Source organism: Nicotiana tomentosiformis, chromosome 1 (genome assembly GCF_000390325.3).
Source record: "Nicotiana tomentosiformis chromosome 1, ASM39032v3, whole genome shotgun sequence".
Taxonomy (NCBI): Eukaryota; Viridiplantae; Streptophyta; class Magnoliopsida; order Solanales; family Solanaceae; genus Nicotiana; species Nicotiana tomentosiformis.
In genome coordinates this window covers 78,167,712-78,181,746 of record NC_090812.1, presented here as the reverse complement: position 1 = coordinate 78,181,746, position 14,035 = coordinate 78,167,712, and the positions used below count along the sequence as shown (strand labels likewise).

At 39.2% G+C, this 14,035-nt stretch overlaps 2 protein-coding genes across 2 annotated transcripts; both read left to right on the top strand.

Annotated features, from left to right (window-relative positions):
* The first annotated feature begins 1,321 nt into the window (after positions 1-1,321).
* LOC104113301 (auxin-induced protein 15A) lies at positions 1,322-2,225 on the top strand. Its single transcript, XM_009623421.4, has one exon. The coding sequence runs from the start codon at positions 1,588-1,590 to the stop codon at positions 1,888-1,890; it is 303 nt and encodes a 100-aa protein (XP_009621716.1). The 5' UTR covers positions 1,322-1,587; the 3' UTR covers positions 1,891-2,225.
* A 2,470-nt stretch (positions 2,226-4,695) lies between these two features.
* On the top strand, positions 4,696-5,459 carry LOC104113303 (auxin-induced protein 15A-like). The gene has a single exon (XM_009623422.4). It carries the CDS (start codon positions 4,960-4,962, stop codon positions 5,275-5,277), a length of 318 nt encoding a protein of 105 aa, XP_009621717.1. The 5' UTR covers positions 4,696-4,959; the 3' UTR covers positions 5,278-5,459.
* The last annotated feature ends 8,576 nt before the right edge of the window (positions 5,460-14,035 follow it).

Here is a 14,035-nt window from a genome sequence, read left to right as displayed (position 1 = left end):
CTAGCATGCAAAGCTGAGAAGGAGGAACAAAGGGTGGATGCGACGCATCCACCCTAGCATGCAAAGCTGAGAAGGAGGAACAAAGGGTGGATGCATCGCATCCACCCTAGCATAAGAAGCTGAGAAGTGGAGGACGAGGTGGATGCGACGCATCCACCCCAGCATCAATCCCTGAAGCTGAGTCGGATTAGGAATAGGAGAACTTTAGCCCACGACTTTTTTACGCAATATATAAGCCAAAAACGCCTCTTTTAGGGCATCTAACAGATTAGGAAGAGGAAAAAAGCCACGACAAAGCTGGGGAACCACGGAATTCATCTTGAGTTCTTATTTTTCCTTCTTTTATTGATTATTATGCACTCTTGTGAATTATTTGATGATTACATGAACATGAGTGGCTAAGAACCCTATTGTTCTAGGGTCATGGGTATGCATGAATATTGATGTTTGAAGTTTAATTTGATGAAGTTGATTTTATCATATTGGGTTATTTATTTAATTCTGTTTTTAATTATTTTGCTGAGTAGCTAACAGTGAAATACTATCTACGAATCTAGAGTTGAACTCGAAAGTGGGAACTCTAGATTGCATATAGAATTAAATAGAGCAAGTTCTTAGACCCGGGCATCGGGGAACGAATTCGCAATTGGGATAAACATATACCTAATTGGCTTGCTCGGTTGCAATATAGGAATTGTAAATGCGTTCTTGTTAGTCTTAATTCCATAGACATATAGGTATTAAGTTAGCTTAAATAGGCGAGTAAGGACTCGACAGATTCTTATGAGTAATATCAACCCTGTCAATCAACAATCTAGATAAATCAATTAGTTATTTTAAGCTGAGAATGCAACATGATTGTTAGATAACCCGTGACCCTGGAATATTATCTCCCATTGATTGTTATTTAAAACTATTTAAGTGTTGTGTTGATTTCTAGTATTTCATTAATTGATAGTTTTTAGGTAGTAAATTAGACAATTATCTATTTTATAATAAATCGCTTGAATCGATAAGCTATTTGAGTTTGAATTAGTCAAAAGTTAATCATAAGTTTTCGTGGGAACGATACTTTATTCACTACTCTATTATTTGAGGACCACGTATACTTGCGTGAGTGTGTTTGGTCCCAACAGCTTGACTCTTTTTTATGAGTCAAATATGTATAAATTCTTCTATAATAGGTGATAGTGAAAGTCAGAATACAGATTGTTCGCCTGCTCGGACACCATACTAAAATTATATGATCATCTTATTGTTAAAAAGTTGAAGTAAGAATATACCTTTATCAGCATATCACATTTTTAAATAGTGCAATATGCTTATTATTTTGGTACCCTTAAAGTGGTAGGACATGATGTCCTGAAATAGATTCGGCAAAACCATGTGATCTTTTGCCAATTTCTTCACCTGATATGTTTGCCAACTTCACACATTAATCTTCTTTATTGCCAATTTGAGGATTGAAGTATCTGTATATATAGTCTAGTTCTCCAGCTTCCATTTCAAACACAAGTCAGTTTCATTTTCAATACACTTCAAAGCTTCAATTTAGTTCTATATCTTACAAATTCTTTGTGTTTAAAGATGGGAAGAGGTTTAGTTGGAATAGCTAATGCCAAAGAGAAGCTTCGACGAACGATTTCACCCAGAAATAGAAGCATTTCAACTACTACAAATGATGTTCCAAAGGGTCATTTTGCAGTTTATGTTGGTGAAACATATAGGAGATTTGTTGTTCCAATTTCTTACTTGAATCACCCTTTATTTCAAGATTTGTTACATTGGGCTGAAGAAGAGTTTGGATACAATCATCCAATGGGAGGTATTACTATTCCATGCAGTGAAGATTACTTCATTAGTCTCATTTCCTTACTCAAGTCAACATAGACTTGAAAGAATTGTAACTCATTCATGATTTCTCATCCCATAGTAGGTTTAGTGATTTTTCCTCTTTTTTCTTTTTTTTCTTTTTTTTTTTTGGTATTACCATCCGGTATCTGGAGTTCACTAGTCCGGCTAATTTGAATTTGCGCCGCGTACAACCTGCCAGAATCCGAGACTACTAGTTGAGAGAGATGATTAAGTCAGCCTCACTTCAATTTTGTAATGTGGACTGCTGTCAAGTTTGTCCCTTGTACATCTTCCTAAGTGTAATTGTACATGCACTCTTCAAAATAGAGTTCAGAATTATTTTCTTTTTTGTAATGAATTAATTAGTCTTTTTCATATGTAAACTTAATTTTCCTTTTCCTTCTTTTATACCCTGAGTTATTTTAACTGGATGATGATGGGAAAAAAGATCACTAGCTAGGTTAGGTGCACTGACAACCAAAAGAATAGGGGAAAATGCAATTATTTGCAGTTGAACTAATTGGTAATGGCACCTCCAAATGATTACTGACAAAATTCTGGAAAAGATTTCATAGTTTTATGGGTGAAGATCAGTTGGAACTTTATTATTATACTCCATTTAGATACAGCTAGAGAAAGATGGAAGTCAAAAAATTTAAATCTCATATGATTAGGCGCACATGAATGAGATATCATAGAGTACTCCATTTTTTGCCTGCAAACTTTAAAACAAATAAATTCAGATCTTTGGACTATTTATACTTAACGATTGGTTATCGATTGTGTAAGTGGAATATTATAGAAATAATGAGTTCAATGATCTTAGTCAAACTTGAGTTTTGAAATGTCAAGAATCCAAGATTATGTTAGGATCAAAAATAACAAGGCAAAAGAAAAATATGACAAAAGTTAATGTTATAATATGGTTTGGTCGACCGATTACATATATAAAACTATGGAGAGAATAATAAAATATGTCAAAGTTAATGTTATAATATGGTTTGGTTGACCGACTACATATGAGAATACTAATATAAAAGAAAATATAAAACTATTGAGAGAATAATCTCTCCTAAAATAAAACTCTCGTAATGAATATATTATGGATGACTCAATTAATAGAGATCCATAACTTTTTTCCTACAAAAAAGGAATCAGTTAAATATGTAAGAGATATATATATTTTCTTTATAGGAAAAGTAAAACAATTATGGTTAATATTCTACTCTTCTTTCAAGTAAAAGAATAAATCCAAATAAGATAAAAAAATTAGGACAAATTCCTAATAGATTAGCTATTCAATAGTTAGGGTTTGAAGATGGAAATGCTGAAATAATTAATGAAAGCACATGTCAAGCTTGCTTAAGATTTGTGAAATTAAACTACCTCTAACTTATATAGTTTTACAAACTTTAAGACTCTTTCAAATATACTTTTACTCTCTTCTATATTTTTAATTGTCATTTAAGGTTTTGGCACATCCATTAATTAATAAAATTATTTAATACTAATTGTATGGATCATATATTAAATTAATGATAGATTCGGAAAAGATATTTAACATCTTCATAGTTTCCTAAAGCGATTAAACCAAATTTATTTAGCTAAAATGATAAACAAAAAAAGGACCCGAGGGAGTATATGCTTCTATTAAAAAACTAAGCACAAAATGGTATATTCTGTTGACCATATCTTAACTCTTGTTGAAGTGCCAAAATTGAGAGAGCGAGGTGGGAACAAGTATAGAATTCAACATTAATCATTCAAGAAACTAACACTTAAAAGAAATTAATCACGAAATGGCGACGTAATTGTGCTTAATTATATGGCACTCGATCTTAATGGTAACAGCTAGCAAGTGATCATTGCGCGGGATATACCAGGAACTTGGGTGCAACAGAATTTAATTAAATAATCAAATTAGGCGAAATTTTTTTTAAACGCAGAATTTAGGCCTTACGTGTCAAGTACTACGACGCAACAATATGCAGGCTTACGCGCCTCATTTAATGTATGAACTTCATCTTAATTATTCTTATAATTTCATGACTCAAACTTAAGTTAATTAGATACATTAATAATGTAAAATTCTTTGCACAATTAATTAATGTAATTTAATTTGTTATAACATGTTATTACTCTAGAAGATTTAGCTAATTGTTATTATATACTCCCTCCTTCCCATTTTAATTGAGCTTTTAACTCAAAAAATTGTCACAAAAAAATTGTCGCTTCAAGAATTCAAGACTAAAATTATTAATTATTTCCAATTGTATCTTTAATATTAAAAAAATAGTATTTTTTTAATATCATTCATTCTCAAAAAGTATTTAATAGGGGTAACTTCTTGGTAAATTATACCATATATTTTGAGCGTGAAAAGAGATAAAGCGAAAGTTAAAATAATACAGTTAAACTAAAGTGATACTTTATACCGTCAAAGAGCATAAATAAAGAAAAGTAACAATTTCAAGACTCAAAACATATCAAAAGTATTTTATTGTAGTAGCAGCAGCTAAAAAATAGCTGGGAATCTACAGAGCAGTACGCGGTATGACCCAAAAAAACTATGGGCTATCACACCATATAATAAATATCTTATACTATAATTATTATTATTACCTTCATGAAAACAGTATTCAGTCTTTCATACTGCAACAAGTTGGGGGAGCCAATTGATAAGCAATGGGATCACTGCTATAATAATGCAAAAGGAAGAAAAATAAGAAAAAAACCATCCACCGTCGTGCTTTGTTAGGGTGTACTTTGGTCCCACATTCTCATGTTCTTTCCATATATATATATATAGATGTTCACTAATCATTTCAACACATTAAACAAGCTGCTAGCTTCTTTAAGTTCTTCTCCTTCACTTCTTTCTCCACTTGGAATTACTCACTTATAATTTCTTATATTAGCACTCTTTTTAAGGTAGGAAAAACGATTCATAAGCCTTCGGCAGAAAAAGAAATTTAAAAGCATTGACGAAATTGAGAGCGGGATCCAAAATTTGAGGAAGCGACTAAGCTAGACTGCTAATCTACTGGAATAGCTTGACACTGCATTCTTTTTTTTTTTTTTCAAGAAAGATTCTAAGAAAAGTTGATGATGGGGATAAGTATAAGGGCAATGATTCGACAAGCTAAGAATAATGTTCTTGTCGGATCAAGAAAAGAGTTGGCTGCAGAGATCATACCCAAAGGACACGTGGCAGTATATGTAGGAGAGAGCCATTACAAGAAGCATAGGAGGTTTGTGGTTCCAATTTCATATTTGGAACATCCTTTATTTCAAGAATTGTTGAGGAAAGCAGAGGATGAATATGGATTTGATCATCCAATGGGTGGTCTTACTATCCCATGCAGTGAAACTACATTCCTCACTATCACTTCTCATTTGAATCTCATCAGTAAATGTCAATAGTGAAGAATATTATTGTGCTTGCTGTACATGCAATAGCTGTACATGCAAAGGCGGCGTCAAGTTTTGCTCAATGTTTTTATTACTGAACTCATTGTACTTTTTAAAAATTATGAGTTCAGAATTTAATATTTATTATAATTTAGTAATTTTTTCACATATACATCTAAAGATTCATGTCAAAATTATGAGTTCATAGGCTGAATGGATATACCTTAACTCGATCCACACCGTGTACATGCATCCCTACATTCTTCCAATATCTTTAGTCAAATTCACTAGCACAATGTAGCATATTGTGTGTTCTACGATCATTATTTGGTGTGTTGTTATTGCACTAGACGGGCAATATATATGGATTTTTTCACAATTTTGAAAAATATTTTGACCCTTTGTAACATTGTTGATTTTATTATAGTATTCTCTTTTTTTCATCTGAGCCTTGATGAAATGCATGTTTATCTTCAAAGTTAAGAAGTACTACTAATTAGATTGATCCAATGGATAAATTATTTTAAAAACTCTATGCTCAGAAATATATTCAAAAATGAAGGAAAAAAGAGAAGGGAGTGGAAACTAATGAGTTACGTTTGACTAAAAGAAAATATACACGCATGTTGTTCTGAATTATTTCTCCATATTTTACACTGACATGCATGTACGTACACTCGTAGACGACCTTCTTTGTATTTCTCATAAAAATTTCACCACACGTATATACCAACATGTTGTGAATTATGTCAGAATCCACCTTTTTCCCCAAATCTCTTACCTTTCAATTTCATTTCAATAATATTATTTACCCGAAAAATCAGATAACGTTAAATTTATGTATGGTTCTAAGGATACATGATACCCTTTGATACAAATCGTATAGAGAGATAGCAATACGAATATTCTTGACTATAAGAATGGGAATAATGAACAGAAAGAATGAGTAAAATGAAGTAAAACAAGCACAAGGAGATATCTTTTGTTCCAGTGTATTCAGTATATCCATAGCTTACAAGGATCCCCTTTTATAGTAGAGGGTCATTACTTTATTTATAACAAAAAATAATAAAATAAAGCATACAGTGGAGGACCCATGATGATTTGTCTCTTCCTCGATTCCCGTCAAGATTCTCTCTCTTGGTGCGGTTGAAACGGCTCTTGTCTGTGAGCTCGATACTGGTTCGAACTCGTTACTGGGTCGAGCCCTTCGGTCTTGGCTTGAGTTCGACCTTCGGGATGGGCGTCGCGCATTTCCGACCTCGAAGCAATGCCCTGCGGATTGATTTGGTCACGGGCTCGATAAGATTATCGAGCCGACTCCTCGAGCAGCCTTCGGACTCGAGGCTCGTTTGTACTGTCTTCGGAGCTCACTCCCAAAATTCCACTCCTATTTCTTACCACTTGAACTCGATCGAACGTAGAAAGGCCGAAATCTATTTCGACCATATACAGATAGTCCCCTCGTTTCTCACGAAGGATGCGGTGACAATCGATATGATTTTCGACGGTTCAATCGGGTTATAAGCTGACGTTTTAACATGGATTGATTATGACGTATGTGATAGCTGTCCCATCGATTTAGTCTTTCAAGGTATTTAATGCTTGTCAGATGGCGGTCGGCCACTTCTGATATTGGATCGTCATGATGCGAGCCTATAAATAACCCTTCCATTTAATATTTACCAATTTTACGCATTCACACTTCCAAATTTTCTTATCCTTTCTCTCTATTTCGTCGCTTGCAGAGCCACCTACACCAGAGTTTTGGTGTCGTCAATTTTTCACTTTCCTTTGCCTTTCTTCCTCTCATATCAATGGCCAAAACTTCAAAAACTGTACCTCAGAAAGAGAAAGCTTCTTCTTCACGGCCGTCCGGCGACAAGGCGCCGGTGGAGCCGTCCACCTACGACTATGTTCCCAGCCCGTGTACTCTGAAGATCGATTTTAAGGTTGAGAATCCTTCATATGTTCCGGGTCGATGCGAGCACGTGTTGATGTACATGTGCTCTATAACGGAGGGTCATCTTGAGGCCGTTAGGAAAGATTGCAACTGGGGTTCCGAGATTATGTTGCAAATTCCATCCCCTGAAGAGAGCGGCATCACCCATGTGGAGGGGTTTTTAAGTGTTTACACTTATCCTTTCACATTGGGTCCCGTCGACTCGGTGATCATTGATTTTTGCAAAAGATATCAGGTCACTCTCGGTCAAATTCATCCCTCTCTATGGCGTATAGTAATCCTACTTCGCTTCTTCTCCATCAAAGCCGGGGGGCTGGATTTTTCCCTGAATCACCTCATATGATTGTATCGGCATCAAATCTTCCGAGGACTAATCAGGCTTCATCGCCGGGCATCGAAGGCTTTGATGTCGAGCATCGACGAAGACAAGGATCAGGGTTGGATGGGTCGCTATATTCGGGTGAAGGCCCGTGACCTTATTCCGGAAGAGAAGATGTCGTTCCTCGAGGAATGGAATTTCGACCGTAAGTGGTTCTCATAAGACGTTGCTTTTCGTATCTTTTCCCAATTTTTTCTGATGTCTTTCACCGATATACAGCTGCCCCTTGGATGACACAAGTAGTGCCCGACCTCGAGGATTGGGTTCGGAAGTTAGCCTCGACTTTCTCTTATGCCGAACGCGCTTGGCGTGATTTGGCAAAAGGTAGATGGGAGGCCAAGAATCATGGTAAGGTTTTACTTCTCGTTTCCTTCGAAGTGTTCTTTGTGCTCCATTCGTTACCGATTTCCTTTCATACAGGTGTAACCAAGGATGCCGCTTTGAGGCCTTCGATCGGTGAAGAAGGAACCAAGTCCCCGGTCCCGAAACCAGGGAAAGATAAGAAGCGAAAAGCTACCTCTCGGTCAGATGACCCCAAGCCCAAAACTCGAAGGGTGAGGAGGAAGGCAATTGCTCTTCCGATTGACTCGGTCCAACGACTGAGAGAAGAAGAGGAAGAAGAAGAAAAAAAAAAGAAGGAGGAGGAGGAGGAGGAGGAGAAGAAGATGGTGCCTCGGCATTGGTGATCCGATCTGCGAAAGCTATCGAGGTTACCAGAGCTCCTGAGCCGATGGAGGCTGTACGATTCGGGGTCGGTCCTAGAATCCCGAGTCTTGATCGGAGCACCCCGAGTGATTCACTTGGGGCTATGACAGTGGGTCATTCGCCTTCCCTTCCAACCTTTTCTGAGGAGGCGTTAAAGGAAGCTCGAGAATTGAAGACCCCCGATATGGGCGGAGGCTCTAGTGTAGGGGATCCCTTTCGGGATTGCTTTACTGGAGTCGATGATGCTTCCGATATTGGTGACGTTTCTCTTCTACTAGAAGAAGCCCAACGTTTCATTACTCAAGTAATGATTTTACTATTCTTGGTTTCTTTGTTCTTTTCCAAACTTGACTTGTGTTCTTTCCCTACTGTGCAGGCCATTAGTAGGTTTTGAGTCGACCTTAGCTAGTGTGAGGTCGAGCTTCAGAAGGTATCGGGGGAGAGAGACGCCTTACGGCTTCTTTACAGCCAAAAGGACGAGGCTATAAAGGACCTCCAAGCGGATTTAGCTAAGGCTCGAGAAGAAGAGGCCGAACTCGATAAGCAGGTGAGCCTCGTTCTGTTAAAGTATAGGTTTGACTCAACTGTGGAAGTTAACCATTCGTTGTCTTAGCTGCAGCAAAAGGTTGAAAAGATCGGGTTACTTCGAAAAAAAGTTTATCAAATCAAAGCTGAATGTAATCGGTGGAAGGAGACTATCGACCGCCTGGCTACAGAAAAAAAAAACCATTTTGACCAAATTATTATCGACCGATGTTCAGCTTCGAAACGTCAAGCAAAAGGGTTCGGCTCAAGCTAAGAGGATCGAGGAGCTTGAAGCACGGCTTGCTGAGGCCAAGGCAGAGGTTGAGTCGTCGAAAGTCTTGGCGGATAAGTCCATTGCCATGTATCAGGCTGATGCCGAGGCTGCTCAGATGGAGGCACGAGAGGCGGCGAATATTGCCGACACTCGAGCACATTGGGTTGCCGAACTTGCTAAATATAGGTCTCGGAGGGAGACCCTCGAGGAGATACACGCTCAAGGTTTCGACCTTACCAAAGATATAAAAAAGGCTAAAGAGCTCGAAGCTGAAGCTGAAGCCTTGGCTTCTGATGGCGATGATGATGATGATGACGGTAGCAAGAGCGGATCCGAGGACGGGGAAGAGCCTGACAGAAAAGCAAACGCCCCTGAGGATGATCAGGAAGCTTAGTTCTTAATTTTTTACATTTGTAATCAATCATGTAGACAATTTTGTATATAGACAACTTGGCCGACTTTTGAAGACTTTATACGTGCCTTACAAATGTTTTCACAAGGATCTTAACAATTTAATCAAATTTGGACTTCGAAGTCTCTATGATTGATTGTTTTTCAGACTCGAAATGATGTAGCCCTTAGGCTTACTAGTTGAGCCAATGATTCGAACTCGAAGAAATATAACCCGTAGGCGTAATGGTCGAGTGAGTGCTCGCTCGAACTCAAAATGAAAGTAGCCCGTAGGCTTAGTCGTCGAGTGAATGATTCGAGCTCGAAGTAATGTAGCCCGTAGGCATAATGGTCGAGTGAGTGCTTTTTCGAACTCGAAATAAAAGTAGCCTGTAAGCGTAGTCGTCGAGTGAATGATTCAAACTCGAAGTAATATAGCCCGTAGGCATAATGGTCGAGTGAGTGCTTGCTCAAACTTGAAATAAAAGTAGCCCGTAGGCGTAGTCGTCGAGTGAATGATTCGAACTCGAAGTAATATAGCCAGTAGGCGTAATGGTCGAGTGAGTGCTTGCTCGAACTCGAAATAAAAGTAGCATGTAGGCTTAGTCATCAAGTGAATGATTCGAACTCGAAGTAATGTAACCCGTAGGCATAATGGTCGAGTGAGTGCTTGCTCGAACTCGAAAAAAAAGTAGCCCGTAGGCTTAGTCGTCGAGTGAATGATTCGAACTCAAAATAATGTAGTCCGTAGGCATAATGGTCGAGTGAGTGCTTGCTCGAACTCATAATAAAAGTAGCCCGTAGGCTTAGTCGTCAAGTGAATGATTCAAACTCTAAGTAATATAGCCCGTAGGCGTAATGGTCGAGTGAGTGCTTGCTCGAACTCAAAATAAAAGTAGCCCGTAGGCTTAGTCGTCGAGTGAATGATTCAAACTCGAACTAATGTAGCCCGTAGGCGTAATGGTCGAGTGAGTGCTTGCTCGAACTTGAAATAAAAGTAGCCCGTAGGCTTAGTCGTCGAGTGAATAATTCGAACTCGAAGTAATGTAGCCCGTAGGCATAATGGTCGAGTGAGTACTTGCTCGAACTCGTAATAAAAGTAGCCCGTAGGCTTAGTCGTCGAGTGAATGATTCGAACTCGAAGTAATATAGCCCGTAGGCATAATGGTCGAGTGAGTGCTTGCTCGAACTAGAAATAAAAGTAGCCCGTAAGCGTAATGGTCGAGTTTATCTTAATTCTAATTGCATAATAAATCTCCAAATGGAGGAATTTTTCTTGGATAAAAGATATCAGTAAATAGGAGGACTTTCTTTGCAAGTCATTATACATGTGTTCATGTTTCGCGTCTGGGTTCGGGCCAACTACATGAGCATGGTTTGTTTTGACCATTTTGGCTCTTATAACTTTTCCTACTGGAACCCCGTTGTTGCGAAATAACCTTTTTGCATCAGAACTTGATATATTTGAGGGCTAATGCCCCCTCCCCAGTATTCGAGGTCGAATGTACAGAGGCCTTGGATACTTGTTGTAAGTGCAACACGATCATTGGTTGCCTCATTAAAAACCTTGCCGAAAAAACCATTTGGGATAAAACCGGTCTAAGGGAAATAGAGTGCAACACGTGCTTTCAAGCGAAGGGTCAATCTTAGCTCTTGTTCGGACTTCTGCATGGGTCAGTTTTGAAATGTAAATGAATATGGAAGGGTCGTACCTTAGCAGTAGTATCGTTTTAGATGTGACACATTCTAACTGCTTGATAGGTGTTTGACGTTTATAATGCCGAGCATGTATGATCCCTTTCCGACGTTCTCGAGAACCTGATATGGTCCTTCCCAATTTGGTCCTAGTTTTCCTTCGTTCGGATTTCGGGTATTGATGGTGACTTTTCTTAACACTACGTCCCCGGGCTTGAAATGGCAGAGCTTGGTTCTTCGATTATAATACCTTTCGATTCGCTGCTTTTGGGTGGCCAATCGGACGAGAGCAGCTTCTCGTCTTTCGTCCGATATTTCGAGGTTGGTATTCATAGCCTCGTTATTTGATTCTTCCATCGTGAATCAAAATCGGGTACTGGGTTCACCGACTTTGACTGGTATCAACGCTTCGGACCCATATACTAAGGAGAATGGGGTCGCCCCCGTACTGGATTTTGACGTTGTCCGATATGCCCAAAGGACTTCGGGCAGGATTTCTCTCCATTTTCCTTTAGCGTCGTTCAACCTCTTCTTTAGGTTTTGAATGATAGTTTTGTTCGTTGATTCGGCCTGTCTGTTCCCACTGGGGTGGTATGGTGTTGATAGTATCCTTCTTATTTTGTGATCTTCGAAGAATTTTGTTACTTTGCTGCCAACGAATTGTTTCTTATTGTCATATACTATTTCGGCGAGTATCCCGAATCGGCATACGATATGATCCCAAATAAAGTCTATAACTTCTTTCTCTCTTATTTTCTCGAACACCTGCGCTTTCACCTATTTAGAAAAATAGTCAATCATAAATAAAATGAATTTGGCTTTACCTGGGGTCGATGGCAGAGGGCCGACGATATCCATTCCCCATTTCATGAACGGCCATGGAGATAGGACTGAGTGAAGTTGCTCTCCGGGTTGATCGATCATTGGCGCAAACCTTTGACATTTGTCATATTTACGAACAAATTCCTTCGCATCTTTGCCCATATCGGTCCAATAATACCCTACTCTGATTATTTTTCGAACTAATGTATCGGCACCAGAGTGATTCCCACAAGTGCCCTCGTGCACTTCCCGTAGGATGTAATCGGTACCTCCCGGACCCAAGCATACTGCCAGCGGTCCATCGAATGTCCTTTGATATAGTATTCCATCCAAAGCCAACGTGAATCGAGCAGCTTTAGTCCGTAAGGCCCTAGAATCTTTAGGGTCCGATGGGAGCTTTCCGCTCTTTAAGTATTCGATATACTTATTTTTCAAATCCCAGGTTAAGCTTGTAGAAATTATCTCGGCGTGACCTTCTTCAATTACCGATCTCGAAAGTTGAATGACAGTCCCCGAGCTCAAGTCATCCCAAATTTGCAAGTGCATCGGCCTCTTTGTTTTGTTCTCGTGAAACGTGCCGTAAAGTCCACTGTTTGAAATAGTGCAAAGTGACAAGCAATTTGTCTAAATACCTTTGCATTCTACCTTCTCGAACTTCGAAGGTTTTGTTTACTTAACTCACCACCAGCAAAGAGTCACAATTGGCTTCAATGACTTATGCTCCCAAGTTTTTAGCTAGCTCGAGACCTGCAATCATGGCTTCATACTCGGCCTCATTGTTAGTCAACCTGGTAGTTTTAATAGATTGCCTAATAGTGTTACCCGTGGGTGGTTTCAAAACTATGCCTAGCACGGACCCCTTCACATTCGAAGCCCCGTCCGCAAAAAGGATCCATACCCCCGATGATGCACCCGATTTCAACAGGAGTTCTTTTTCGACTTCGGGGACGAGGGTTGGCATGAAATCGGCCACGAAGTCTGCTTAAATTTGAGACTTGATGGCCGTACGGGGTTGATATTTGATATCGTACCTACTGAGTTCGACGGCCCATTTGGCCAATCGGCCTGATAGTTCGGTCTTGTGCAAAATATTACGAAGTGGGTAAGTGGTCAATACGCATATGGGGTGACATTGAAAGTACGGTCTTAACTTTCTAGAGGCACTTATTAGTGCAAGTGCCAATTTTTCTAGGTGTGGATATCTAGTTTTCGCTTCCCCTAAGGTCTGACTTATATAATAATCGGGAAATTGCGTACCTTGCTCTTCTCGAACTAGGACACCGCTTACGGCGAATTCCGATACTGCCAAGTACAAGCAAAGTTTTTCGTATGTTTTTGGAGTTGAAGTAGTGGTGGGCTCGATAAATATCGTTTTACTTCCTCTAATGCTTGTTGGCATTCCGGGGTCCAAGCGAAATCGTTCTTCTTTTTGAGTAGAGAGAAAAATTTGTGACTTCGATCTGATGATCTCGAAATGAATCGGCCTAAGGCTGCAATCCATCCCATTAGCCTTTGTACACCTTTCACGTTGTCCGCGATAGTGATGTCTTCGATGGCCTTGATTTTATCGGGGTTAATCTCGATTCCCCGATTTGACACCATGAAGCCGAGGAACTTGCCCGAACCGACCCCGAAAGCACATTTTTCGGGGTTGAGCTTCATGTTGTATTTCCTCAAAATCTCGAACATTTCCTGCAAATGGGTCAAATGGTCCTCTGCGCGCAGGGACTTAACTAGCATGTCATCAATATAAACTTCCATTGATTTACCTATTTGTTCTTCAAATATTTTATTTACTAGGCGTTGGTAAGTAGCCACTGCATTTTTAAGCCCGAAGGGCATCACATTATAACAATATGTTCCATATTTGGTGACAAATGAAGTCTTTTCCTGGTCCTCCGGGTTCATCTGGATTTGATTATACCCGAAATAGGCATCGAGAAAAGTGAGGATCTCGTGGTCGGCCGCGGCATCGATCATGTGATCGATGTTGGGCAGCGGAAAGGAATCTTTGGGG

Bases quoted from the DNA above. Each gene is read 5' to 3' on its own strand.
- LOC104113301 (XM_009623421.4), top strand. From the start codon at position 1,588: ATGGGAAGAGGTTTAGTTGGAATAGCTAATGCCAAAGAGAAGCTTCGA.
- LOC104113303 (XM_009623422.4), top strand. From the start codon at position 4,960: ATGATGGGGATAAGTATAAGGGCAATGATTCGACAAGCTAAGAATAAT.